This window comes from Apiospora kogelbergensis (assembly GCF_038363985.1).
Source record: "Apiospora kogelbergensis strain CBS 113332 chromosome Unknown utg000001l_segment0_segment0, whole genome shotgun sequence".
NCBI lineage: Eukaryota > Fungi > Ascomycota > Sordariomycetes > Amphisphaeriales > Apiosporaceae > Apiospora > Apiospora kogelbergensis.
Genome location: NW_027117418.1, coordinates 4,463,616 through 4,490,915, shown reverse-complemented (window position 1 = coordinate 4,490,915; position 27,300 = coordinate 4,463,616). Strand labels below are relative to the sequence as shown.

The window sequence follows — 27,300 nt, the reverse complement described above, 5'->3', positions numbered from 1 at the left end:
TCGGGCGCCGGGTGGGATTCTTGACGCCACTTACGGTCGTCTTTTGCGAAGAGCCTAACCAACTGCTGTCGTTATCTGTTCTATTCTGTTTGCCTATAATAGTCCTTCCTCTGGCCGGTTTTCGCTTCATGTGGTCGGACGATTGAGTGTGGCAATTACTCAACGTTGATACGTTATGGATTCCGCAACGACAACTGCCGTGGAGACGGCTGCTGTTTCGGCCTCGCTGCGCAGAACTGACAATTCTACCGCGGAGCCTGTCAAGAACGAGGCCAGCTCAGGCGAAACTACGTCAGAAAGGAAGACATTCATCAAGAAATACCGGCACGTTGCGGCGATACACTCAACGGTTCGCCCTTCGACGCTTAGTCACGATTCTGCTGCTTCGCCAAGTTTCGTCGGATTCCGAAATTTAATGGTGATAGTGTTGGGTATGTGTCAACTCCCTCTACAGTTTGCTCAACATACTCACGATTTACAGTTGTGGGAAATGTGCGCCTCATTATCGAAAACCTTCAGAAGGTAGGTCACTAAACTTCACATAACTGCTGTCCGCTCGTCCTCACATATTGTAGTACGGCAATCTGGTGTGCTTGACGTGTCATGATTTCAGGCGACAGGATTTGGTTCTTGGACTTGCCCTGTACTTTCTTATCCCGTGCTTTCTATGGGTTGCTCACTCAATCGAATTGTACGCGGCGCAACAAGCCAAGGCTTCCCGTGCACTTGCTATCAGTCGTGGCAGGTCGTCAAGCCCGACCGTTGATCAGCAGCAGGTTTTCAAGTCGATGTGGAAGCAAATCCGTTGGGCCCACGGCATCAATGCCACTCTCGCCCTCAGCGTCACTAGTTTCGTGGTCTACAGCTACATCCACCATCCGCTGATTGGGACCCTCACCGAGTTACACGCCATCGTGGTTTGGCTGAAGACGGCCTCATATGCGCTCACCAACAGAGACTTGCGGCACGCTTACCTGCACCCTATCCGGGGCGAGCTGGCTTCCCTGCCCGAAATATATGACAAGTGCCCGTATCCTGAGAACATCACCATGTCCAACCTGGCTTACTTCTGGTGGGCGCCAACGCTCGTATACCAGCCCGTCTACCCACGTACGGAGAAGATCAGATGGCTCTTCGTCATTAAGAGAGTAGGAGAGGCGGTCTGTCTGAGTGTCTTTATCTGGTTCTGTAGCGCGCAGTATGCCGCGCCAGTGTTGAGGAACTCGTATGACAAGATCAACTCGTTGAATTTTGTCTCGATCCTGGAGAGGCTCTTGAAGCTTTCTACGATTTCTTTGGTCATCTGGCTAGCGGGGTTCTTTGCCTTGTTCCAATCCACCTTGAATGCCTTGGCCGAGGTCACACGCTTTGGCGATCGGTCATTCTACGACGACTGGTGGAATGCCGGCAGCTTGGGCGAGTACTGGCGCATGTGGAACAAGCCTGTCTCGCACTTCATGAAACGCCACGTCTTTTCTCCTCTAGTAGGACGTGGATACAGCTTCTTCACCTCTAGTGTGGTGGTATTTTTCATATCCGCCATCCTGCATGAGCTGGCTGTGGGAGTGCCAACGCACAACATCATTGGTAAGTAACGTTTCCGATGCTCCTGAGATCCGGCCACGCTAACACAATGTTCAGGAGTGGCATTTTTCGGTATGCTGCTGCAGCTGCCACTCATCACTATAACACTGCCATTGGCCAAGAAAGAAGGCCCCACGTGGAAGCTAATTGGAAACTGCATTTTCTGGGTGTCATTCACTATCTTCGGGCAGCCATTTGCTGCCCTCATGTACTTCTATGCGTGGCAAGCCAAGTATGGCAGTGTCAGCAAGCAAATGGTTGTAGCGACCTCGAGTAGCTCAACATGAAGAGTGGCTAGCCCATTGTATACATACACCCCAAGGGGGAGAGGGGGCATGAACAGTCCATGGTCTTGGGTTTGGGCCGACCATATATAATGAGTATAAAAGCTAATAAGAATGGGAAAAGGCGCCTGGGGCTTACACTTTTGCATAGGAGAATAGAAAGAGAAATCCCATGATACATATGTAGTGATGACTACTTAGCTGTTATTCGCTACACTATCAAATGTTGTCTCGATAAGTGGCCAATGCCTCGTCCGCGTGCCTTCGTCCATATAGCGGGAAAGCAGATTATCGCGTACATAGTTTGTTGGACTTGGATGGTCTGGAGCGGCCGGAGAGTCGGAGACAAGCCTGCTGTCTGTATGGTTAGGTAGGATCGGGGCTAGCTACAGAAGGTTAAGGTGGATCGATTGGCTAGCGGGCGTCAATGACGACGCCTGGCTGGGAACCCTCCGATCTTCGTACGACAGCGAAAGACAGCAAAACAAGCAAACATCAACTACAACATACCATGAAATTGACGGGCACAGGGTGAGAGACAAGGGAAAACACCAACACAATGGCCCCAAGTGATCACCACGACCAGCCGCGGCCTGGGCGTCTGCTGCAGCGCATCGCGCGTCTGCTTCCGTTCAGCGCGTCGACAACTCCGCTGCAAGCCACCACCTATCTGCTCGGCATCTCGCTCTTCAGTATTTCCTTCCTCGTCTTTCTCAACAGTGCCGTTTCCTTTGTCATCACCGACTTGATTGGCCTCAAAGAGGGCGTCGGCGACATCGTCGGCACCCTCGGCTTTGTCGACGAGCTCGTCGCCCTTGTCGCCTGCCCCGTCTGGGGCCTCGCCAGCGACCGCCTCGGCGTGCGCTGGGTCGCCGTCTTGGGCTACGCCGTCATCGCCCTTGCCCTCGCCGTCTTCGTCCAGGCCCGTGACGTCTACCCCAGTCTCGTCCTCGCCCGTATTCTGTTCGCCCTCGGCGCCACGGCCGCGGCCACCATGGTCACGGCCATCCTGCCTGTGCTGACGGACGATCATGCCACTGACGCCGCCTCCTCGAGCGCCGGGGCCGAGGGGTCCGGTGCGGCGGGTAGACTCGCTAGACCGAACCCGAGAGACAGCGTGGCCATGAGCTTCGAAAGCGACGCCACGATTACGCCGGAAACCTTTACGAGGGCAGCGTCGGAGGATCGGGCGTCAGGGAGTGGCGAGCAAGGCTCGGGCAGAAAGCCGTCTGCCCTTGCAGGGCTCGTAGGTCTGTTCACTGGATGCGGCGCGCTAGTGTCTCTCGTCTTCTTTCTCCCGCTGCCAGCCCAGTTCTCAAAGCGTGAGGGCGTCACTCTAGCCGATGCTGTCACCTACAGTTTCTATGTAGTGGCAACCGTGTCGCTTCTTGTTGCTGCCTTCGTATTCGTCGGACTGCGGGGCCTGAAGGGCGAAGAAGGTAAAGGTTGGCGAATGCTCCTTGGATTGCGTAAAAAGGGGGCGCATGGTTCGGAGGCTCACGGGAACAAACTTCATAAGCCTCTGCCGTATCATCGTCTTCTGCTGGCGTCGATTGGACTTGGTTTTACCGACCCGCACATTGCCCTTGGCTACCTGGGCGGTTTCGTGGCCCGAGCCAGCACTGTTGCCATCAGTCTGTTCATCCCCCTGTACGTCAACACCTTTTTTATCGACAACGGATTTTGCCAGGGTTCGCCCCATGACCCGTCGCCCGAGCTCAAGAAAGAGTGCCGGGCCGCCTATGTCCTGGCCTCCATTCTGACTGGTGTGGCCCAATTTGTGGCGCTGTTGTGTGCTCCTGTCTTTGGATATCTCAGCTCGAGGCGCTGGCGTGGTGTAAATGCGCCGGTTACTGTCGCTACGCTGTGCGGCGTCGTCGGTTACTCGGTTTTTCCCACGCTCCAGAGCCCCGAGTTCAAGGATGTTGACGGGCGTGGCGGAAGAGGTTATGTCTTTCTGGTCGTATCACTCCTCGGCATCAGTCAAATCGGGGCCATCGTTTCCAGCCTCGGCTCGCTGGGCCGCGGTGTGCTTAAAACCGACGTGATAAGACCGCAAGCCTCACAGCCGCAGGCAACGGACGAGAACGCACCCCTTCTAGAGAGCTCAAACGGGACTGTCCCAGAGGAGGAGCTGGTTACCTCCAGGGTGCAGCTGAAGGGGTCAATAGCTGGTGTATACTCGCTATGCGGCGGTGCCGCAATCTTGTTGCTCACCAAATTGGGCGGGTATCTATTCGACGTAACAAGCACAGGTGCGCCGTTCTACATGATGGCGGTCTTCAATGCTATTTTACTGGCGGCAACTCTAGCCATCGATTTGGGACGCGGAATAAGGGCTAGGTCTGAGGGGTAGACATCGCAGGGTATAATTACTAATAGTCATACAAGTCACACTACTCTCAATCCTCGTTGCCCGAATTTGGTGTTGTTTTCTGTCGTACCCACACGGCTTTGGTAACTACGGAGTACTATGATCCTACCGGTCTAGCTAGCTAGCCATTAGTTGGCTCTCAGCTGTAAGATATCGATAGCCCCATCCCAGGATTGTGCTCTGGGGCGTTCCGACGAAGATAGCAGGAGATGGTGGATAGTACTCGGTTGCGTATCAGTCCGAAGGGGAAACCAAATCAAGACGGGGAATGCTGTCCACAGAGCTACAATAGGAAGTCCAACCCATGACGCGTGGCGATTATGAAGCAGCTCCTGGAGTGTGTTTGTTAGCAGCGTGGGGGTTCGGTGTAGCAACGATCTTATCAGACCCTTGTTCAAAGGCCTACATAGGTATGACTTGCTGCCATGATAAGTCGCTGAGATATCTCCAGGAGAGAGATAACCACAGCGACTTTGGTAGTGTAAGGAGGCGCCCGGTGTACTGGTAGCAGAAACTTCACGGTGGTCGTGCTCGAGGTACTGCAAATAGTGTTTTCATTGAGACATCCATCTTGACTTGAAAGCTGATAACGGCCATCTCCGGTACGACCCTATCACGGCGTAGCCCAGTGTCTGACATATCTCGCATTTAGGTGGCGTTCTAATGCCAGGTACAATGCGCATCTCACGCAGATCACTTTTCTCTCCCTGGTCTGGCCCAGACGGTTAACATGGACGAAAGAGGGATTAGGCCTCGGGGATGCCCTGATGGTGGTGTTGGAGAGACAGCCATGTGGTGGCTGGGCTGCTGGCATGGTTTCCTGGTTGTTATTGGGTTGAGCACGTCGCCCGATTAGGCAATCAACCTCACAGGTCGTCAGCAGAGTGACGCAGCACCCTTGCGAAAAGCCACGCTTCTGGAATGGCGCTAGAAACATTCGACAAGCGCCTCCAAGCGTGGTGGTTGGTGGGTGTGCATGGATCACATCATGAGCTGTCGACAAGTTCAACGTCATTGTGTAACGTGCAGGACAATAAGATATTTCTGGCACCTTCACCGGCCTCACGTGCGCAACACGGCTTCTCCAATGTGTGCTTCGGATGCAATCGGTCAACCGATTGGAGATAGTCATATGGATGATGCACACAATGTAATGTGGCTGCCAGAGTCGTCCACGTATCATCCTTCATGCTTCGTTGTAGCTTCAGTCAACGATGGGCTGCATGGCGAAAGCCGCCGCCTCTACCTGCCTATGTACTGCTGCCGAAGCATCGGCGGGCATGTTGCCATGGACACCCGATACCGAGTAGCATCTCCAAGCCGGTCGGTCGGTGAACGGGAAAGGATCCGCATTGCACTCCTAAGCTGCAGTGTCAGAGTGTCTAAAACGGTAGGAGCCGTTCAAGACATCAGCTGATTGGTTCGCAAGGTGCATTGATGGTGTTTTGGTGGGCCTTTGGTTTTTGCAGAGCTCCGAGGAGATATTAGATTCGAATCTGCCACGATCCTTGGCTGCACACCACGAATGTCACCATTCCGTCTCACTGGCCTTGAATCTGCCCCCCGGGACGCAAGCCACTAGGCGATCCTTTACACCATGGTGCATGGTAGTCACGAGCGCCTAGCCAGCCGTTATTTGAAGGATTGGAAGCACGCTGGCCGCTAAAGGCCCCGACGGCATCTGTATCGACGCTGCGAGGGGGGGGGTCATGCCGATGGCTCCAATCCGCCCATAATAGTTGCTTCAGGTCTGCCACCATGGATAACAAGCAGGGCGGAGGGTTTGCATGAGGGTAGAGCCACTGTACTTGACGGTCATGTACAAGGCGGTTCGAGCGTAGGTGTGTCGACAAGGGAAAGTCTGCAAAGAGGGGTAGCCACCTCGATCTACATAGTACTCGATCCTTTCCCAGCCCTAGGGAACCGAGACCAGCTGATCACGAAAAATTCTGTTGCAGCGACAGCGTTACAGGGGGGGTCATGCTGCAGGATCTTGGGGTGTGCTGCCAGGGAGTCTGACTGGAGGTGGAAGCCGCTTTCGGCGCCTTGCCATGATTCCCTATATGTCTTGGCGCCGGAGACTCCGACTTTACCCCAGATTCACGGTAATCAATCACATCACAACGCCTCAGGTGAACGTTTTCCGTTTCATCCTGTGGGAAAGGATATAGCTCGTCGGCTCATGCTGCCCAATATCGCCGGCGTGCGCCGTGCCCTGAGCCATTGAACTGGCCAATGATGGCCTCGATGGTGCTGCACAGCACCCGGTCCGGGCTGTGATAATGTTGTTGTTGCCTTTATATGATCTTTGCTAATCCTTTGCCTCGTCCTATACATCAACGTGGTCCACTAATATGAGGCTCGAGACTCCTCGCCTGAACCGTCTAGCAAAAGCAGGCTTACCTGGCTACGTCTTCAGGCCAATCACTAACATCAAGCCTAGAGCCCGTGTATATATCACTGGTTGGGTCCGGGAATGGTGGTCTGGTCGGATGGTTACAGCTAGGGATCGAGTGGTCTTCCAATCTAGAGTTTTCGAGGATATATATATTTTCTGTACTTCACGGTCTCCGGAGCCGGATAGCGAGCGGGAGTCGCCGCCTTACGAGTACCGACTGTCTCTACACCCACTTCGTGATCGACCAACAAGGCTGAGATGACGGAAGCCCAATGTGTTAGGTGACATTGATGCGATTTTGCCCGCATTGGGAAAAGCGTGCCTGGTGCAGTTGCATCCAGGCGACTCCAGAACACACACAAAGGCTGGGTACTCCGTCCACGTATGTATGTATATGTATGTCTGCTTTTATGAAAGGCAGGGCTGAATCCAGGTACGGACACGTAGGGGAGGAGGTGGTAGTTGTTAAACTGCTACGGCCATGTGGGTTAAGTTTTGGTTCCTTGTATTTTGGATTTCCATTACTCTAAAATAACTCGACCCCAGACCCAACCCTCGAAATTTCAACCGTACACGACATGGCGGCCTACCCACACTCCACAACCGTTTGAAGAAGCCCGCAGTTGTTGCTGTTGCCGTCGAGGAGTTCCTGTTCTTGGCAGTGCACTTGGAGGTTCGTCTCTTGTTTTACCAAACCCCGATTCGATACCTTTCATTCACCGCGTTTGTTGCGTCCGCGTGCTCCTACACATATGTGGACAGGGTCTCCAGTATCCGAGTGCTGGGTGCGTCCCAGAATGCGTCCCAGAACGCGTCCTGCCTGCTGACCCCACTAAAGCCAGTCCAGTGTATGTACATACATACATACTAATATACATGCACATGTACAGTATGTAGGGTCCGTCCCTTGAACACGACCTCGTCGGCCAATCCCACTGCTGGAGTGCAGACTCTACGTATATTCTCCATTGAGCACAGGTGGTCTGCTGCTACTCGCTTGATCCAGCAGCATTCCAATATCCCAGGCAGTACAGGCACCCTTCACCCCCCCAGACGACGAGGATAAAAACCAACCCGACTGGCAAGTGGGTCAGGTCCAATTTGGAGACCGTAGTGCAGCGCTTGTAGTGGTTTTATTTGCTTGGCCCAGGGCATCCTATCGAACGATTCCTACTATTCCGTCCCACCCGCCCAGCAGCCCGCCCGCCCGCTGCCTCAAGTACCGGTACGCCTGCGTATACGCCACAATACAATCCCCATATTAGTCTACACACCTGGCCTGCAGTTTTGCCGGCGCAACATCAAGCGGATCTCTTTGATCTTCTACCTAAGCAACCTCCCAAGCCAAGCACTGGAAAAGTTTTGTGGTTGTCCTTGCAGCCGAAAGACCTTGAAACCCGCAAGCTCTCAGGACCATACATCAAATCCATTACCTGCCTGCAGTATTGGGACCGAATCCAGAGGGCAGAAACTCCAAGAGTTCTCTATACACCATATAGCATCTTCCACATACTGCTCCCACTCTCCTCTCTATACCGGATCCTTCTCTGTTACTGGCTCACCGGGAACCTCAAAGCCTCCTCCCAATTTTGTTACAAACCATTACATAAGAACCCGTTCGCCTGTTTATTCTTGACACCATACCGCTTGTCACCACATCGACCACCACCCTTATCTCTGAGTATCTTCACACTCAACCTAATCTGAGTCTCTACTTCCCCCCGGGACCGCTTGGATCACTTCTGAGTCTCGACTGAGATTCCCCTTCCCGAGCTGTTGGACCCCAGCTTCCCCAGATTATGTATTGATTAGCGTTGCATACACGCGCTTCAGTGCCGAAAAGAAACCCTGGATTCGGACATTTCTGGTGTGTCTCGCCGTCACCGGTGGTCGTGTTCTATTTTGGTGGTTTGCCTCGATACCTACCTAGTACACCTCACTTACACAGAGTTCTGCCCGAACAAGGAAACCCACTCAACTCACTCAAGCCCAACGTCGGCATCCCACATATCTTCGCATCATCGTTGCTTTCTTACCTTGCTTATGAGAGGCGTTTGCCGACTGAACCGGCAATCGTCTCCTAAAGTCGGAAATTGACATGTCCGACAACATGTCGATTGATAAGAAAGACCCTTCCAAGGAGAACTCGGAGGATGAATCCCCCGTGTCAACTCCGGAGAATGAAGCTGGTCCCTCCATCCCTTCGGAGAATCAGCCGGCCAAGCGAAAGGGTGGGCGCAAACCCGTAAGTTCATCTCGCCTTACTCAATCTTCATACTGCCTTAAACCAATGACCACTTGTTCTCTCAGTAGACCAATTGGGTTAGTTGTTGAAGGCTGCTGCCCTGAAGTCGCGTCTTATTAACATGTCGTTGCTAGATTTACGCTACTTCCGAGGAGAGGAAGCAGAGGAATCGCCAAGCGCAAGCTGCTTTCCGTGAACGGCGGACAGAGTACATCAAACAGCTTGAGGAGACCATTCGAGTGCACGAGGGTAACTTAACCAACCTCCAAACTGCACATCGCAGTGCCGCCGATGAGTGCTTGATGTTACGATATAAGAATTCATTGCTTGAGAGAATTCTCTTGGAGAAAGGTAGTTTACTAAATTTGATGACCCCATTTTCGCAACACCAACTAAATCGACATAGGTATCGATGTTCAAGCCGAACTTCGAGCCAAGACAGGCAGCCCGAATCTGGGTCCCACACACATGGCGCCGAGTATGGTCCAGCCTCCCCCTATTCAGCGTACCATGTTCAACAGGCACCACCATTCACGAAGGTCCGCCTCCAGCATCGCACCCAAGATTGAGGCCGTGACGGCTTCTTTGCCCCCGCCAATTCATGGGATCCAAGCAACATCTTCCCCAAAGACTAGGCCTACGCCGCCATCGCACGCGGTTTCCCCTACGAATCCAAATCCAAATTTCGGCCAGCCTGTCACATCACCAACAACCACTGACCAGCCAGGCGTACGATCAACACTACCCCAGCCGATGCGACCGCCGTTGCCTCCAATGCAGGGCCCAATGGCTGCAGCTGCTGCTCGCCAGCAAATGCTTCAAGCGGGCGCAAGTGGTGGCGCAAACCCCACTGCGCGGACAGCCCCGTTCTACCCAACGCCATCTTTCCAAAACCACATCGAACAACTAGGCAAGCTGACCCGTGTTCTCACTACCTATTCGATAGGGCTTTGGCGTCCTAGACTAATTCCGTTATACAGAGCAGGAGTATGATGCACCAAACGATATGATTGACGAGGTCGAACCGGATGCGCCTGGCCCAGGCCCTTACCCAACCCAGTACGCCGGCGGGCAACAGCCACAAGCGCACCAGGGCCACCAGCCTCACCACCACCAACCACCACAGCAGCACGGTATGCCTATGCAATCGGTGGCAGGCGGAGCATCAGCACAGCAAGCTATGCCGCAAGGGGAGCAGCAACCTGGCCATAGCCAGGGGCAAGGCTACCCAAGCATGACGCAATTGCTAGACCCAGCTCTCGACTGGGACCCATTCGGACTAAGCGCTTCCATGCAATTCCCGACCCAATTCTCGTTCGACACCAGCAATATGCGATAGCAATAGAAACGCTTGAGGAAGATGGAGATGGGCCCCCAACAACCAAGCCTGTTCAAGGGATTTCCGTGCCTTGCGCCAGCCGCTTTGGTATGGAAGAACCAGGGAGCTGTAGCAGGGCCAATATACCCGTCAGCCGCTCTCTGCTAGGCCAATAAAAGCGCACAAGACATGATGAAAGGAACGGCGGGCAGCCCGGTTTCCCATAATCCGAGGTCGGATAGGCCTTTTCGTTATCTGATTTCACCATCTCTGGGACCTTTATGTTACCGGAAAGATGGCAGCTTTGCCCGATAATACGCACGGGCTAATTCCAACACGAGGTGCAAGAGAGGAGCAGCATTGATACGATACCCATGGCAGGCGGTCACTGGTTTATTCTCGACGACAAATCACGGTTATTTCGGCGTTCAGTTCATGGCCATTTGCTGGCAGAAAAAGAAAAGTCATTGATTCCTCTATATCTGATGCGTGTCGCAATCCCTAAAGGGACGGCACGCATCACTTAAGGAGTACGGGGTGTTCAAAAAGTTCTTGTTTTATTTACCTTTCCTATAAGAGATGACCATATTAAAACGTCGGGCCTGGCCGTATTCCATGTACATACTTTTCTTTTTCCTCGGCAGGGCATTATTCCACCTCGCCCTGTACCCTTTCTGTTTACTATTTTTCGAGGTCTCTTACGTTTGGGTTGGTTATTGAGGACATTCACGAATGTTTTGCTGCAAATGTGGGGGCGTCTGGTCCGGGGCGTATGGTTCACGATGCGATACGTGCCCACGGAACGCAGCAAACACTAGGTAGGTCGTATTTGTAGATAGGCCAGAGGCTGATTGTTTTTCTTTCGTCATGGTGTATGTAGACAGTGAATCTCAGTCTCAGTGGTGCATTGTCTATGCTATCGTTGTCACCAGCGATTACTAGATTCCTGACTCGAATTTCTTACTCCGCTTCATATTTTGCTGTCCGCCCACATTGATTCACACTACCTTGCGGGCACCGGAAGTTTCAGCTCCCAAGGCTCCGAATATTCCAGGAATCCTTGTTCGCACATATATGTTGCATATTGCATGCAGTGATGAGTCTGCTGCTCCCCCGTAAGACCGAGTGCCGCGGATAAGCGTAGCTGTCTCGCGCTCTTCACACGCTGCTCGAGGTGGCAGCTCCGGTCCTCCTCACCTACTACGGACTTCGTAAGTTGTAGGACCTATCCCAGGTTTACAAGAGGGAAATGGTCAGAACGGAATTAGCCTTCGAAAGGTTTCATAAAGCGACGAAAGCTCTTTCAGGGTACAGCGGCGCTGAGCGGTAATCGGAGCTTGGCGTGGCACGAGGTTTTCCCAAGCGGAGCCATAGCGCGCCAGCCGAATCAGTACCACGTACTTTAAATTCCTCGCAGCGCAGTGGGTCTTTTTGCTGAGATGAATTTCTTGTTGTACCAGTACTTTATGCCAAGTATCTCGTGTGGCTGGTGTGTTGCTCTGACTGTGCCGTCCAGGCCGGCCGAGGTTCGTGGGTTCGTTCGCGACCGACTAAGGAGGGGTTGGTTGGCCCCTTCTCACGAACACTGACTGACTGGGCTTGGGGGCCAATAAATCGCGAGCAGCCAGAATGTATGTAGCTCGTACGAATGACCACCGGCCTCGCCTTCTTTCCAGATCGGTTCAGAAGGCCGGTGAACTGGCTCCAACTCTACCAAGGGGCGGATGAATGATGTGTTTGCTGACAGCCAGACCCCTTGGCTGTACCATGGGCAATCCTCCACTACTGCACATGGTGAGCGAAGGAAGACCACTCGGAGGCCCACGCGCAGCCTTCACACAGCATCTGCGCATATTACCAACATGACCACCACTAGGCGTCCAACTCAACATCTAAGCAAGCCGCTCTCGTGACCATATTTGCCAGCTGTCTTTCCAAGCCTCCTCCGAGCTAGTCCCCAAAGGCCGTCCTCATGACCGCCAGCAACTTGGACTGGCCCGGGCGAACACCATCCATTGCTGGTCTAGAATGTCGTAGGCCACGAGTGGGTTTCGGTGCAAAAGACCGGGAGCAGAGAGCTTCCCCCATTCGTCTAACCGCTCCGATGCACCCGCCCACGAGCCACAGTCCCACAGCTGGGAGCTGGAAGTTGGAGTTGGGGTTGGAGTAGCGATCTTGGAGCGACCATGGGTAAAGTCTCCAACCGGTTTGGTCTCCAACTGCTACTGCAATGCCGGCTAGGCCGCCTCTCGTCGTTAAGCCGGCTCCTAACCAGGAGTGGTGCATCGTTGTTAGGTAACCGAGTCGCCTGCCAAGTGTCGAGTTGCGTAACGTCCTCATCGCTAACGAGTTTCGAAAGTCACGAGCTTCGTCCTCAGGGCTCTTTCCTGCCATTGACGCTTGTCAACGTGTAGTCATCCATCTCCACAGCCTCCTGGCTTCGGTTGAGCGAAAGGCCTGGCTGTGGGATAAAGGCACGAACCCTGGGGTGATTGGTACCGGCGTCAGATGAAGGGACGTGTACGCGTGTACGTTCACATGCCCACGAATGTAGAGAGTATGCATGTATGTATGTATATAGCTGATGCTCGCATTGTGACGTGAAACTACCACTTCGGTAAAAGATAAGAAAAGCAAATGAAAAATCGTACCTCGGAAGACAAACGGTGCCAGTCAGGGTTGAGCTCTGGGCACTTGCACAAGCATACCGAGAGAGCATATGGCGACGGAACTGCCCTTGCAGCATTAAAACATTGGCCAAACTAATAGAGAGAAGAAAGGCAGTCTGCTCAAGGAGCAGACAGCGGGCGGGATGGTCTATTTATCAGGAACTCTAGAAGGGCTGGCTGGGCTACTTGGTAGGTCGACGGTCTCTTATCTCTCTGCAGACCTGCCTGTTTCCGGCATGTGTAGTGTCAAGGCGCCGCGGGAGGCAGAGATAAGGGAACGGTCTATTATCAACCAAAAACCGCCCGACGAATCCCACGCGCCGGTCGTACTTGGCCGTACCTGGCCAGAACTCGAACACAGACTTCCACCCCACGATATGACGGGGTTCATATCTCCGACAGCGACCACGGCAGACGGGGCTCGGATCAATCAATCAATCAATCAATCAATGTTTGGGCGGCGGCAGTGGCTTGACCACACCTGGTGCCTGGTCCACATATTGATGGCTCATTAATACTAATGCCACACGTACATGTAAGGTTATGTGATGTGTTGGTGAATGCTGTTTCGCTTCAGAACCTTTGGATGACTCGCGTTCGCCGGCAAAATCGGGAGTCGGAACGAACGACGGCGTCTCGCCATTAGCAGGAGGCTGCAGATTCATGCGGTGGTTATCGTAAAGCCACAAAGCTGCATACCTCAGCTTGCGTAGATGAACATTACCCCGGGTCTACGTAATACCTACTGGCTTTGCGTTGCGGCAGGTCGAAACCCTAACAAAGCTGCCACTGCCACTGCAGTGAACCGAACCCAAATTCCAATGCCGAACAGCGTTATTCTAGCTGCGGGCTTGCTGCAAGCTCGCAGTAAACCCCAGTGACGACAGCAGGATGGGATGATATAACCTAGAATAGTTGGGATGCACACATACATGGCAAAGACCACACTACATATGTGACTGGAAGTACGGAGTAAGTAGTGGTAGACCAGAGTGGGTCGTGACGTGCCTTCTTCCATGTTAGAGGTCCGGAGGTCTACTACATGCTACTTGGACGCTCGGGCCACATACTACTGCATCTTTTGGCTCTACTTCGGGCTTTGGGGCTTTTTATTTTTATTTTTTGGCTTTCCCATAGGCATTGAATGTTGTGTGGACGGGGAAATTTACGCCTGCGCACCAAAAAAAGAAGATCAGGTCAAGAAGTTTTGAGGTAACAGCTGGTAGCCAGCCACGCCACAAGAGCGACCAAACTGGGGAAACCAGCGAGCCCAGAGCGAAAGAAAGGCCCCAATCGACCTGACGCATTGGGCCCAACCAATCCTTGAAATCGACGGAACCACTAGGTCGACCACCACGAGAGAGATTTCAATTCCCTATCGCCCCTACAGGATATGACCTATTGCTAGGCTTGTATCCTTCCTCGTCTTCTTCCTCACTCCTCTCCTGTATCGACTTGAAAGTCCCTTTGACTCGTTTGTCGTCCTTAAAGCTACGCCTTGCTGAAAGGCGATAAAAAAATTGACGGCACCATGTCGGTCGCGTCCAAGGTACGTTCAGTTCACTTTTTACAACCTCTCGTCCATTGCGCCCTCGCCTATGAAGCTATTCCAAATCCAACTTGACCCCTCACCGCACCTCCAGCTTCAGTGAAGCTGCAAGGGAAGCTATACTGTTTCTCTCCGAGTGCGTGATGGCACCTGTGTGCGTGCGCATGGGCGCCTCCACACCATTGCGATCCTCGCATGTTGCCTCCAGCCAGTGCTGGCCTTCTTGTCGACTGGTTCTGCATGGCCGCCATTGACCCAGATTCTGTGATGGGATATTGAGCTGACAACAACTACCAGAACCTGTTCGACCTCCTCGGTACGATTGAAACTGCCCGACCCCGCGGCCAATTTCGAGAGAAAGCGCTGCTGCGAGCGGGGTACGATTTGCTGACCTAAATCCAACCATACAGGCAACGATGCCGATGGAGACTCCGACATCCCCTCGGGCCCCGTTAAGACGGTAGACAAGAACACGACACGCACCACCAAGCGCACTGTCGAGCCCGTAGCTCCCGCTAAGCCCGCTACCGCTAACACCGGTGCCCGCCGTGGTCCTGGTGGCAACGAGGGAGGTTAGTACAAGAGCCAGGTCGAAAATCAAGCTCGGACACTTACATGGGAGTGATGCAGCTTTCCGCGATAAGAACGCCGGTACCTCCAACAACCAGCGCCGAAGCACTGATGAGGCCACTCGTGGTGGTCCCCGTGGTGGCCGCGGTGCTCGCGAGCGAGGTGGCCGCGGTGGCCGATACCCCCGTGAGCGTGACGACCGTCACACCAAGGGCGCTCCCAGGTATGCTTCATCTATTCCCCACTATTGAAACCTGGCTAACCCATTCCCAGCGGCTCTGAGAAGCAAGCTGCCCAGAGCTGGGGTGCTCAGGAGGGCGAAGCCGAGGCCAAGGATGAGCAGGCTGGCGAGGCCATTGCCAAGTCTGAGCTGAAGGAGGCCTCCGCTGAGGATGCCCAGAACGCTGAAGCCATCCCCGAGGAGGAGGAGGACAAGAGCGTCTCCTACACCGAGTACCTCGCCCAGCTGGCCGAGAAGAAGCTGGCTCTTGGCGGCGGTCCCGATATCCGCAAGCCCAACGAGGGCAGCAAGGCCGACAAGAAGTGGGCCAGCGCCAAGGCTCTTGTCAAGGAAGAGACCGACTTCGTTTCCCCACTGCCACCAAAACCAAGCGTGAGCGTGAGCGCAAGGAGAAGCAAGTTCTCGACATTGATCAGCGCTACGTCGAGCCCGAGCGTGCTCATGGCGGACGTGGTGGCGCCCGTGGTGGTGCCCGTGGCGAGGGTGGCCGTGGTCGCGGCGAGGGCCGTGGTGGACGTGGCCGTGGCGAGGGCCGTGGCGGACGTGGCCGTGGCGGCGGTGAATTCCGTGGTGGTAACGAGTCTCGCGGCGGACGTGGCGGTCGTGACAACACTTCCTCCATCAACACCAAGGACGAGTCGGCCTTCCCTAGTCTGGGCGCCTAAGCTCCCTGAGTACGTTGTCGGTTGTTTGTCACCCTCGACGAGCCAAAACACGGCATATACGACACAGGTCATTTACTTGGCCGGGCATCTTGCGAGCCATGTCTAAATCAGTCTTTGGATGTAGATCTGATCTGCTGAGGTTAGGTTGGCCCCGCATACACTGGTGGTTATCCAGTTACACAAAACGTGAGGGTCAATGTTTGTACATTTCCTCGGAATCGATGAAAAAAAAAAGTTTCTTTCCCTTGATCGACCCTGACTGAGCTGGTATGGAAAATGGTGGCCTTTTGGGGAAACAATGGATGATTAGGCTCTCTATCGTGTCCATCTTCTTTGCATGTACAGGTAGAACTCGGTCCGTCTTTGACTGCTAATTCATCAAACGTAAAAACTCACCGTTCTTATCTTAGCATGTATGCTGTGAAGTCATGGTTGACGAGGCTGTGTAACCCGGTTTCTTTTTGTGTCATTGGGCAAAGGCACTTTAGTGTTGGCTATTGACGACTCTCATCTCAATGATTCCTCTCCAATGTCTAGCTCCCCAAGACTTCGGGCTTTTGTGAAAGGCTCGTAAGAAAAAAAGAAGAAGACTGGTAATATTCGCTGTCGTCAGTATCATAAGTATTATCTATTACAAAGCACACAAGAATTTACCCCTATTTGAAGGACCTGGAGGCTGCATATTTCGTTCGCTATTCCGTTTTTCTCCTCTACCGCTCTGTTTCTCACTACGGCTGGTAAATAAAGGAGAATGCCATGGATGCCATCTTAGTATATTGATTGATTGCTCATTTATCATCGATGTCGCCAAGTCCACTGGTAAGCAGAATTGTCGAGACAAAGAATGCACGTCCTCGTGACAATGCTTTTCAGTGACAACAAAGAAACATTCGATCGTGCTTTGCAGGCCCTTCGAGTAACACGGCCGTACCTGTTACCGTAGAAGAAGCGATGCATTTACTTTTCGCTTCCATTGACGTAATAAGACTGCTGCCACTACGGGATACCAGTCAGTTCATGTTTGCAACAAACCTCACTAGCCACACTACAAATATTCCTACTACCGTCGACCCTTGGACAGACAAGTGGGCTGGCATAGTTCTAACTTCCGCGGTGATCCCCCATCCGAGACGCATGGCAGCGTGGACGAGCCCTGTCATCATTCTCCGAGACGATCGCTCTCGAGGACAAAAAGCTCTTCGTCAGACTCCACCGGAGCGACAAACCGCCTTCACGAGGTGAGAGAAAGTACTTCACCAACGAGGGCCTGTAGTTCCGTAAGCTTATAGCCCAGGGCAACCACGGCGGACCAACGACAATGATGATAGCGATGACGATGAAGGATGGCTTTGCGAGACAGACGATACCATACGGGAATCAATGCAGCAAGTTGTGCTCGATGCTGATTTTGATCCGGAGACTTATTCGGGCTCGGACATACTTGAACTGGGGGTTCTATGCGGCTGCCGAATTCCTGGCGACTATATATCACTGTACTCGGGATGATTCAGCGTGGCCGACACGGCCCTAGAGGAAGACACGCCCTCCAAACCGTGCATATAATGGGTGCGAGGTCAAGTAAATGCGAGCCGTCAATACAAGAGCACTTCTACTCAGAACAGGAAGGACATAGAGCACCACAAGGAGACCTTCTCTTTGTGTGTTGCGGCCTTACTATTACCACGTCTAACTGTAATAAATATTTCTTTCATTCATGTCATATCGTAAAAACCCTTGCCATCTTTGGCCCTTTTGTACACCGTTCCTATTACCCAATTTATGCCTTCTCAACCTTCGCCTTGATGATATCCTTGAGGGTGACGGCATCGGCAGCAAACTTGCTGATACCCTCACGGAGCTTCTCAACAGCCATCTGCTCCTCGTTGAAGTCGAAGCGGAACAGGGCCTCGTTGTTCAGGTACGACTTCTTCTCGAGGTTGAGAGAGGAGGCTTGAGAGGCGTCGAGCTTCTTGGGGACGGCTTCGGTCATGTTCATCATCTCCTCCAGCAGGTTGGGCTATTGGGAGTTAGCAGGACATTCTGAGAGGTGGCTTCCGGGGAGGGGGCTGAAAACTTACAGAGATGGTGAGGTAGTCGCACCCAGCGAGCTCAGTGATCTCACCCAGGCTGCGGAAAGAGGCACCCATGACGATGGTCTTGTAGCCGAACTTCTTGTAGTAGTTGAAGATGTTCTTGACCGACTCGACACCCGGGTCCTCTTCCTTGGTGTACTCCTTCTTGTGGGCAGCCTTGTACCAGTCAAGGATGCGGCCGACGAAGGGAGAGATGAGGAAGGCATTGGCCTCAGCGGCGGCAATGGCCTGGACGGTGGAGAACATGAGGGTCAGGTTGCAGTTGATGCCGTGCTCACGCTGGAGGATCTCGGCGGCCTTGATGCCCTCGAAGGTAGAGGCGATCTTGATGAGGACGCGCTCCTTGCCGATGCCCTGCTGCTTGTAGAGCTCAATCAGGTGGAGGGCCTTGTCAACGGAAGCCTTGGTGTCGAAGGAGAAGCGGGCATCGACCTCGGTGGAGACCTTGCCGGGAACGATCTTGAGGATCTCCTTGCCGAACTCGACGAGGAGGCTGTCGAGGGCATCGTCGACCTGGTCGTCAACGCTGCCGCCCTTCTGCTTGGCGTAGGAAACGGCGTTGTCGATGAGCTTGGCGTACTCGGGCTTCTTGGAGGCAGCCAGGATCAGCGAGGGGTTGGTGGTGGCATCCTGAGGCTTGTACTTGTCGATGGTGGCAAAGTCACCGGAGTCGCAGACGACGACGGTGCCGGTGGCCTTGAGCTGGTCGAGAGAGTTGGACATGGTTGCGGGTAGGGGGGATTGGGATTGGGATTGGGATTCGGATTGTGATGTCTTGTTTTGTTTTGTTCAGATGGAATGGCAATGGCGATGGGGGGAGTGCTCGGGGGATGGGGAGCAAGAGGTAGTTGTAGTAGCAGGAGCAGTCAGTCGGTCTCCTTCTCTGCGACAAAAGGGCCCCTCTTTCCTCTTTAAAAATCAATGGCAATGGGCGCGGGGCACCTGCACCTGCAGAGTTTCACCACCTCGGACCAGTACTTGGACGACCGACGTCAACGTGGGGACGTACAGGCATTATTGTGGGATGTCTACCATGCAGCAGCCAGTTGCCAGATATGCTGTCCCTGGTCCGGCCTCCGAGTCGGACCACAGCAGTCCGCACGGGTGATGCCCCTCCATTTCTGCTCCATCCCCTCTAGTGGCATGACGATGCTTGTCGCTGGCGCCTTCGTCATTTGTATTTGCACTCTTAGGCTCTGCAGTACAGAGTACACATACGGAGTACACACTCTGGTCGGCTTGTGAATTGCACTACCCGCCCACACGTGGCTGCTCCCCTTGCATGGATTGCCTCTGATTGGGGCGTTTGATATCACCGCTCTTTCTATAATTAACAAGTCTACTAGTTGCTAGTAGCTATGGTAACCGACTATCGAGCACAACACATACATACATATATAGCCCTATCCGGGTACTCGTGGATAGACAGGTGTACCGGTCGAGAGGTGGCAGCCTCGTCTGGCTGCATTGGCTGGCGGCTCATGCGTCTGTTCCGGCCAGTCCGACCTGTCGGTCCTGTCGGTCCTGTCGGTCCTGTCGGTGCCCAGCTGGCCGTCCGCCAACAAGTTTTGTCGACCCTCCTGGCGGTTCCACCACAGCGAGGCGGCCCGAAAGGACCAGGGTTAGCATGCCTCGACATCCGCGCCGGGGCTATGAGAGCCGCAGTAGCAACGACTAGTTCACCACATTACGTAGTGCGGCACATTACTAACATGGAATCTTTGACCGGGCTCCATAGCTCGTGATCCTGCCAGCCTGCTTTGGACATCGTCCATGACTAGAACAGATCAATTTACCTGGACTTGTAGTTTCCAGTGCTGAGCGCCAGCGAGAATGCATCGTCAGAAGAAAAGGGTTTGTTCCCTGGAAATATTGGTCGACGTAAAGTATAAATCGACGGAATACGAATGGGATTGTACACAGGTCAGGCACGGATCGAATAAACTTGGTTTGGTATTGACGTGGCAGTCCACCGTAAACTAAACGTCGCCGTCCCATTCTCTGCCGCATACCTCATAGGACACGCCCATGAATTATCCAAGGGAGCAAGAAAAAGAAACAGAAAACGAAAAGGAAGTGACCCCGAACGCCCGCCCTATATATCATGAACACTATATAGAGCCCAATAGTCCGCAGCCCGTTTGTTCGTCTATCTCGTTCACTCCATCTATCCCCATGCCGGGCTCGTTCTGTTCTGGGTATATTATGATCTGCAAGCCATCGTCTTCGAACGGGGGAAAAAAAAAAAGAAAGAAAGCCACGTGCGCCTGTAGTATGCAAACCACCATGCAATCTCCTCCCAAGCGAGAGAAGTGCCAAGTGCCTAAAACGCCACCGGGCTGAATGAAACGACTTCTTTTGGTTCTACGCGCTCTTCTCACATTCTATGCTGACAATCTTGTGCTTCACCACACGCCTCCCCACCAAGGAACGCCCGGGCTCGAAGACGAGGGCGCTGAGTTTGCCGCCTCTCACGCAACTGCTGTCAAGGCCGAACGAGTAGGGTTGGATGTTGAGGCCCGTCTTGGCGTCGTGGCCGTAGACGACCGAGACGCGGTCCTGCTTGCGCTTGCGGGCCTTCTGGGCCTTGTTCCAGGCGTCGCTCCAAGGCAGGCCGTCGCGCGTCTCGGTGGGCACGGCGGCGTCGATGTCGTTGCGCGCGACGCCGTTCTTGGCCAGGATCTTCTCCTCGCGCTCGTAGGCCGCCTCGACGGCCACGTCGCTGACATCGATCTTCTTCTGCTTGGCGGCGGCCGCGTCCACCAGGTCCTGCCGCACCTCCTGTCGCGCCTGCTCTCGCCCAGGGAACATCAGCGTGCGCATGTTCATGACGGCCGCAGCGTCCTGGTCCTCCAGGGGTATTTCCGGGACCAGGCCCGCGTGCACCACCACCCACTCGCCGCTGTCCTGGTCGGGAATCTGGCCCAGGCGCAAGGCCAACGGTAGCTTGGCGAGCCACTCCCGTTGTTCTGGGCTGAGCTCTCGGCTCGTGGCTAGGGCGGCGCTCTCGCCTTTGGAAGACGTCGCGGCTTCTTGGCGCTTTTGGTTCTCGGACAACGACTCGGCAGCAGCGGCTTCCTGGTGTGCACGCAGAACCTTGTCCTCGTGGTTTCCGCGCACACCCGATGCACCCATCTCCATAGCGAGTGCGACGACGCCAGACGAGTCGGGCCCCTTGTTGATCATGTCGCCAGTGAATATCACATGGTCGCCGCGCTCCGCGTTGTATTCAGTCTTTTGGAGCAGCGTCTTCAGCTCTTTGAGTTGTCCATGCACGTCGCCGATTATGATGAGGCGTGGTGACCCGGCGGCGGCTCTGGGCACATGGTTCGGCGGCAATGTGGCAATGGGTATTGTGCTTTTGAAAGGGGCCCGGGCCGATGTCCCGTAGGTCTTGGGCGGTACGGGATCGAGCGGTATCTGCTTGCGCACGTCGTGGTTGGTCACAGTCCCCAGCTGCGCATCGCTAAACTGCAGAGGCTCGGTGATTTCGTCTGTCGTGTCGGTGCTGCCATTTTCGTCCTTGGGCGACGGCTCCCTGTTCTGTTCGGCACCGGGTGTTGTCGACAAATGAAGCTTCTGTACGAGTGCTGCGGCGTCGGGGGTTGGCATCCCGGAATCGAAGCGCGACGACATGTAGACGGTTGTAAGAATCAGCAGGCCTGCAACAAACACGAAGAGGCGCCGCCTTCGGTATCGTGGGTTGAGGTATGATGTCGGGACAGCCATGGGTGCTGCAGCACTTAGTTTCGTCTGAAGCTTAGCGGGCGGCGGCGCTGACGTCGTTGTACATAAGTCGCGATGGTAACGCAGTGAACAGTCAGCACAACAAAGATCAGCAAAGCCAAGAAAGCCGTCGACTTGTATGTATCGCGCGGAGGATTCTCTTCCTTGATTCCTTCTTTCTTCTTGGGCAGATCAGTGCTGTGGCTCGTTGTGTTTCGGTCGAGTAATGAAAGGGACGGGCGAAGCAGGGAGTGTGCCGGGTGTGCTGTATGCAATTACATCTCAAGCAAGCGAGGATGTGCGACTGTGCTGTGCAGGGACGGTCTCCAAACCCAATTGGCATTTGCTGTAGGTGGGGCGGGCGGAGGTCTAATAAAAACACTGACGACGATCGGGAAAGAAAAGACGCCACAGGTGACATAGCCAGCATGGCGACGAGATGCTGGACGGAGCAGATGGGATAGGAACCACTCTTGGCTAACCGCTAATAACCCAGCTTAAACACCGCCTGGCTACTGGTGTGCCGTCTCAACCGCCGCCGCCTGTCCATGTATGTATACTCCGTACTTACTTGCATAAGAAGGATATGCGCATCCCATGCGCTAATTAGCCGGCATCGCCCGTGCTCATTGCGACATTTAGTCCGAGCACCCAAGGTTAGTAGGTTTGAATCTCCCTAGATATCTTGGATTGGATCTTCCCAAATCTCTCGGGGAAAAAGCTCTCGACTTTGCCATCCCCCCTTTAGTCGGAACCAACCGATGATATACAGTGGCCACTCCATTATTATGAACCTACTACATATTACGCTCCTATGTATCTATACCGAAGCGTGGTAGTGAGCTGCGAACACAATAGCCCAATCTTATCCGGAGCCGCCCCCCTGTCCCTGTCCCCTCGTGCCAGGAACGCCATTCACTGCCGAACCGTAGTTGACCAATACTCATATTCGTACACCATTCAAGAGAAGTAGTCCAACATCATAAGAGCTGTTGCTGCTGTGCAGTATCCAGGCACACCTCAACTCCATACGTGATTCAGAAACCTGTAGAGATACAAGTGGCTGGCCCATCGGAGTAAGAATGCTCATAGCACAACCGACCGCCCAGAAGCAAACATACAAGAGTGCTTCCAATCCAACGTGAACAGCCAACTTCGGACAGTCCCGCGGGAAACCCGCCAGTCGTTCAGGTGACCCGAGTATACAACAACCGGAAAGCCTGCTACACAACCAGCGGACCTGGTGACCGTCAAGCGTTCAAGGTTTTGATCATCATCTTCACCTTGCGCTTGTCTGTCACCAGCAGGTTTCGCACATCGAACATCGCATGCATAGTCTCAACGACCTTATGGAAGCTGCTAGCAGCGCCACGTTCCTGTGTGAATCGGACTATGCTCAGCGGGTTCCGCTTGCCATGCTCAATGACCGTCATAATCTCGGCGGCGAACGACACTTCCTTCATGTGAAGATCTACACAGAAGATATGGTCAGTGGTCCATCCGTCACAGAATACGAGGGCTTTCGAATCTTCACATACAGTTATGAGAGCCTACGCGGCCAAAGACGATGTTTCTGCCCTTGTCTACCTGAATGTCGCGAATACCATAGCGGCGCCATTCCTTAAGGAGGATGGCAATTTCTTGACGAACTCGGCGGCGAGGGATGTTGAAGCAGAGGTGGTCCGTTGCAGGCTTCACGCGGAACAGACGGGCCAACCAATTCTGTTGTGGCTCGATGTTGCGAGTAGCAACATTCTCATTCCGCTGGTCGGCGCGAGATGGCCGCGAGGGATGAGTAAATGTACGAAGAGGCTCCGGACTAGGTGACTCGTCGAACTCGGGACCTGGTAATTGGTAAGCATGTGATCATGGCATCTAAGAGTTATGGGGCAATTCGTCTCTTGTAGGGCTTACCTGCAAGCGAAAGCTTCATTTGTTCCTCATCTTTGCTGTTGCGCCAGAAAGCGAAACTGAAGCTTTTCTTCTTGGTGGGTGGCATGGCAGGAGCTGAAGTGATACTGCTCTCTGTGTACGAAAGCTCTTCAATTGGTCCAGAGGACGAGCCTTGGCGTGATCTGAATAAGTCATCTTTATCTTTCGAGGCTCTCTTGAACCACGAAGACTTCTTCCTCATACCACCTGAAGAGCTTCTCCGTGAAAGTGTTGCAGGTTCCTCGGGGATCGTCTTCGTAATTTCGTCGCGCGTATAATCTTGGTGTGAGCTTACTTCCTCTCGAACTTGTGAACGATTTGCAGAACATTTGCGGATGTTGAGAGGGGCAGGTGCTTTCACCGGGCTGCGTTTCGCAGAAGGTGATTGTACAACGCGGATCGTATTGTCTTGACGCGCCAGGTACTCGAGAGCAGTTTCTTCGGTTGAGACGCCAGCCGAAGTTCGTCCATTTACGGGCGCCGTGAACAGACGCGCGTTGGTGGGTTGAGCTTCGTGAATGGATGGCAATGGAACGGTATTGTTCCCCCATTGTGTGCTGTATCTCGAATAAATCGGCGCTGAGACAGTCCGCCTATCCTCCTCTGCTTTCTTCGAGACTCCTGAAGGCACAAGCTTATTCAGGTTGGACACCATCCGGTCCACGTGTCCCTTGAACTCGTTGGATTTCAGGTGGTGTCGTTCTACCCTCTTCTTGGCCACTGTAATCCCATGGAGCTTTGATTCGGTTGTAGGTGGCGCGGGGGGTAAAGGTCGTGTGTCCCACTGATGCGGGTTTCGCAGAGCCGTCCTTGTATCATGCAGAAGGTGAGTCGGCGTCTCCATAGCCACAGACAAAGACCTCGCGTCGTGGTGAGGCCCCATGTGACTGGTTGGTACTGGCGATGAATCCACCGAAGCTTCACTTACAGACTCGGGGAGGAGAAGAGAACTGTTGAAGGCCTGGTCACAATCCTTGGCTATGCTGTAACTGAAGTGCCGGAGCTCCTCGTTCCAGGGCAAGCCCGTGTCATTGGACCGTGAAAACTCAGCCATCGTCTGTGATTCACGGTTACCACGACTGACCTCCTTCGGTCGTCTGCCTTGTCTGACGGAACTAACCGATGACTTGCGATCTCGACCGTATGTAGTATCATCGCCGGCTATGCTCGCAGGACCCCTGGAGCTTGAAGCTCGTCCTTTCATTGTCTGTTTGCGAACACGAGAAAAATCTACACCGCGCTTATGCCGCGAAGCATTTCGCTTGTAAGGGGTGCCATCTCCGCTTCGAAGAGAAGAAGTGAGCGAGCGTCGGGTCGATCTTAGGCCCGGTGTGGTGGCCAAACGCCTGTTGTATCTTGCATGCCTCGAATAAGTAGAGCTGCTCCTGATCGAACCATTTCGGATCCTGCCACCGTTGGCCACCCGGGTGGAACTCCTTGCACTGCTCCCATTGCGGTGTACGGTAATCTTGGCGTGGCTCGCCTCGTTCTCTCCCATTATTCGCGATGATTTGAATGGATCGTAACTCCGTATTGTGCCTCCAGCGTCGGTCGCGGTCTCTATACCGTTATCGTCGGTAGCAACATTCGAGATGACTGTGAACCTGGACGGTACTCTTCCGGGTCGCCCAGGGAATTCGAGCGTTGTAAGTTTCCGCTTCCATGTTGTTGGCTGAAGATGATGAAAATCACTGGGAGAGTGTGGTATGTTGCACCGGTAGTTTTCAAGCTGCTTTTCCGTATAGCGAAGCAATAGATGGTAAAACAATTTCTTCTCACTTGGCCTAGGAAGAAGTTAGTATTGGCAATAGCACAAGTATCATGGAGCCACTCTCATATGCATACCCTTTACCTACAAGCTCCTCAATGATTTTCTCCTCGCTGTAGGTGTGCCACATTGACTTGAGTTGCCGAACGATATCCAGGTCGACATCCTCCAGCGTCACCTGAGCCTGTCTTCCGTTCTGACGTATGGTGTCCAGTTGAAAATCGTCTTTACTCAACTGTCTCAAGTCATCGTACCCGTCGTATGTCTTGATGAGGTCGTGCTCCCATATTTCTCGGATACTGATCCGCCTGTCCGGGTTCGGTTGAAGCATCCGTCGGATCAAGTCTCTACTTAGCCAGCTCAGCCATTCGGGCTCAGAATATCTTCCTATCTGCGCTTTCTTGAGCAGATTCTTCAAGTCGCCATCCCGGTCGTCGAACGGGAGGCTGCCACATAGACACGCATACAAGATGACACCAGCACTCCATACATCGATCTTGTGGCCCTGGTATCCTCGATTTTGGCTCACCAACTCGGGAGCAGCATAGTGCGGGCTACCACACGCCGTTTGTAGCCAATGTGTCGGGCCTTGATGGATCGCAGCCATGCCAAAATCGGCAATTTTGATCTGGCCAGTATTTGAGATTAGAATATTCTCGGGTTTGAGGTCGCGATGGCAGATATTGAACGAATGGCAATAATCCAGAGCACTGATGATTTGTCGGAAAAAGAAGATGGTTTCGTCTTCTCGTAGGCAGTGATGCTCATTTATGTACTCAAAAAGGTCGCCATGATTGACATACTCGAGCACAAGATAGCTGGAATACTGTTAGCGTATAACAACGGTTCGAGTTGGTGGCTCTACTTACATCTCAGAGCGGTTCTCCCAAATGTCATAAATCTTCATGATATTGGGGTGATCAATCAGCTTCAGTAGTGCCACTTCTCGCTCAATGGACAAGGGCATGCGGTTTTGTCGTTTGAACTCATCCTTTGACTGGTCCCACGCATCGATATCTTGAAGACTGCCAGCCTGCGTCAAACGAACCCCGTGTTTAGGGAGGATTTTAACGGCCGCGTTCTCTCCAGTCTCCGAGTGTCGGGCAAGTCTGACTCTTCCAGCCGACCCCTTCCCTAGGGTTTTTCCAAGATGCCATGGCCCAACATGGGTCTTTCGCTTGCTGCTTGACGCACCGCTCGATGTGGAAATCTGCGAAGCACGCTTGTCCGCATAAGGGTCAGGTTTGGGGCCGGGTGCAGTACGTGAGACTGCCGAGGCTGACGCTCGCGTTGCAGGTGTGGCTTTGCTGCGAGAAGCGACGCTCTGGCGATGGCCTCTGGAGTTGGAGCGATTTTTAAAAGCACTTTTCTCTCCGCAAAGAACCTGTGAGTTGGAGTTCTCTGCGCACCGTGAAGATGCGTTGATAACCCGATGTGTCGCGTCACTGAGAGGTTGCCTCGTGTGCTGCGACCTGCAAAGATCGCGGTTATCCATTGCAGCACATGGAGGACCAGGTCAGACGATGGGTGACGCCCTTCTTGGTCAACTTGCAAAATGTTTGTTATGCTCAGGTGGGAGAGGAGGGCCAAATGCTACATCAGAGAAAGTGCATCTGGGAGTAGGGCAGGCAGAAGGGGAACCTCAGGTACTTCTATGGCACGACTTTTGACGTGCACGCAGAGACTTTGGGGCAAGCTCACAGCAATTAAAAACCGGAAAAGTAAAAGTAGATGGAAAGAAAGGGCGAAAGACCAGATTGGAGGGTACCTGATTATTGTGCCTGGAATCCTAGCAGGAGAGGTCCGTGATATGAGAGGGAGGCGACTGGTTGGCACGAGGAACGCAATGTTTTGGTTGATCAGGCTAGTCTCCTGTCCCCATTC

The 27,300-nt window shown here is 53.6% G+C and overlaps 9 protein-coding genes across 9 annotated transcripts; 5 read left to right on the top strand and 4 right to left on the bottom strand.

Moving 5' to 3' along the window:
* Positions 1–175: 175 nt before the first annotated feature.
* PG998_001422 (MBOAT family protein) lies at positions 176–1,856 on the top strand (the record flags this gene model as incomplete). The annotated part of the gene is made up of 4 exons (XM_066868240.1): positions 176–431; positions 482–522; positions 576–1,587; positions 1,642–1,856. Coding segments are annotated over 4 exons (1,524 nt in total), but the record flags the coding sequence as incomplete, so codon positions are not given.
* A 571-nt stretch (positions 1,857–2,427) lies between these two features.
* PG998_001421 (uncharacterized protein) lies at positions 2,428–4,224 on the top strand (the record flags this gene model as incomplete). The annotated part of the gene is made up of 1 exon (XM_066868239.1): positions 2,428–4,224. One exon carries the CDS (start codon positions 2,428–2,430, stop codon positions 4,222–4,224), a length of 1,797 nt encoding a protein of 598 aa, XP_066736654.1.
* A 2,826-nt stretch (positions 4,225–7,050) lies between these two features.
* Positions 7,051–7,706, top strand: PG998_001420 (uncharacterized protein; the record flags this gene model as incomplete). The annotated part of the gene is made up of 4 exons (XM_066868238.1): positions 7,051–7,073; positions 7,187–7,313; positions 7,403–7,488; positions 7,538–7,706. The coding sequence occupies 4 exons, from the start codon at positions 7,051–7,053 to the stop codon at positions 7,704–7,706; spliced, it is 405 nt and encodes a 134-aa protein (XP_066736653.1).
* Positions 7,707–8,738: 1,032 nt separating this feature from the next.
* PG998_001419 (uncharacterized protein) lies at positions 8,739–10,224 on the top strand (the record flags this gene model as incomplete). The annotated part of the gene is made up of 4 exons (XM_066868237.1): positions 8,739–8,885; positions 9,020–9,236; positions 9,292–9,807; positions 9,866–10,224. The coding sequence occupies 4 exons, from the start codon at positions 8,739–8,741 to the stop codon at positions 10,222–10,224; spliced, it is 1,239 nt and encodes a 412-aa protein (XP_066736652.1).
* A 4,179-nt stretch (positions 10,225–14,403) lies between these two features.
* Positions 14,404–15,897, top strand: PG998_001418 (stm1 domain-containing protein; the record flags this gene model as incomplete). The annotated part of the gene is made up of 6 exons (XM_066868236.1): positions 14,404–14,421; positions 14,719–14,737; positions 14,832–14,993; positions 15,052–15,214; positions 15,265–15,604; positions 15,649–15,897. 6 exons carry the CDS (start codon positions 14,404–14,406, stop codon positions 15,895–15,897), a joined length of 951 nt encoding a protein of 316 aa, XP_066736651.1.
* A 1,777-nt stretch (positions 15,898–17,674) lies between these two features.
* PG998_001417 (Transaldolase) lies at positions 17,675–18,713 on the bottom strand (the record flags this gene model as incomplete). Its single annotated transcript, XM_066868235.1, has 2 exons — positions 17,675–17,914; positions 17,976–18,713. The coding sequence occupies 2 exons, from the start codon at positions 18,711–18,713 to the stop codon at positions 17,675–17,677; spliced, it is 978 nt and encodes a 325-aa protein (XP_066736650.1).
* Positions 18,714–19,469: 756 nt separating this feature from the next.
* Positions 19,470–19,765, bottom strand: PG998_001416 (uncharacterized protein; the record flags this gene model as incomplete). Its single annotated transcript, XM_066868234.1, has 2 exons — positions 19,470–19,640; positions 19,703–19,765. 2 exons carry the CDS (start codon positions 19,763–19,765, stop codon positions 19,470–19,472), a joined length of 234 nt encoding a protein of 77 aa, XP_066736649.1.
* Positions 19,766–20,354: 589 nt separating this feature from the next.
* PG998_001415 (uncharacterized protein) lies at positions 20,355–21,719 on the bottom strand (the record flags this gene model as incomplete). Its single annotated transcript, XM_066868233.1, has 1 exon — positions 20,355–21,719. The coding sequence occupies one exon, from the start codon at positions 21,717–21,719 to the stop codon at positions 20,355–20,357; it is 1,365 nt and encodes a 454-aa protein (XP_066736648.1).
* A 1,247-nt stretch (positions 21,720–22,966) lies between these two features.
* On the bottom strand, positions 22,967–26,911 carry PG998_001414 (Pkinase-domain-containing protein; the record flags this gene model as incomplete). The annotated part of the gene is made up of 5 exons (XM_066868232.1): positions 22,967–23,187; positions 23,255–23,560; positions 23,631–25,432; positions 25,494–26,234; positions 26,286–26,911. The coding sequence occupies 5 exons, from the start codon at positions 26,909–26,911 to the stop codon at positions 22,967–22,969; spliced, it is 3,696 nt and encodes a 1,231-aa protein (XP_066736647.1).
* Between the last annotated feature and the right edge of the window lie 389 nt (positions 26,912–27,300).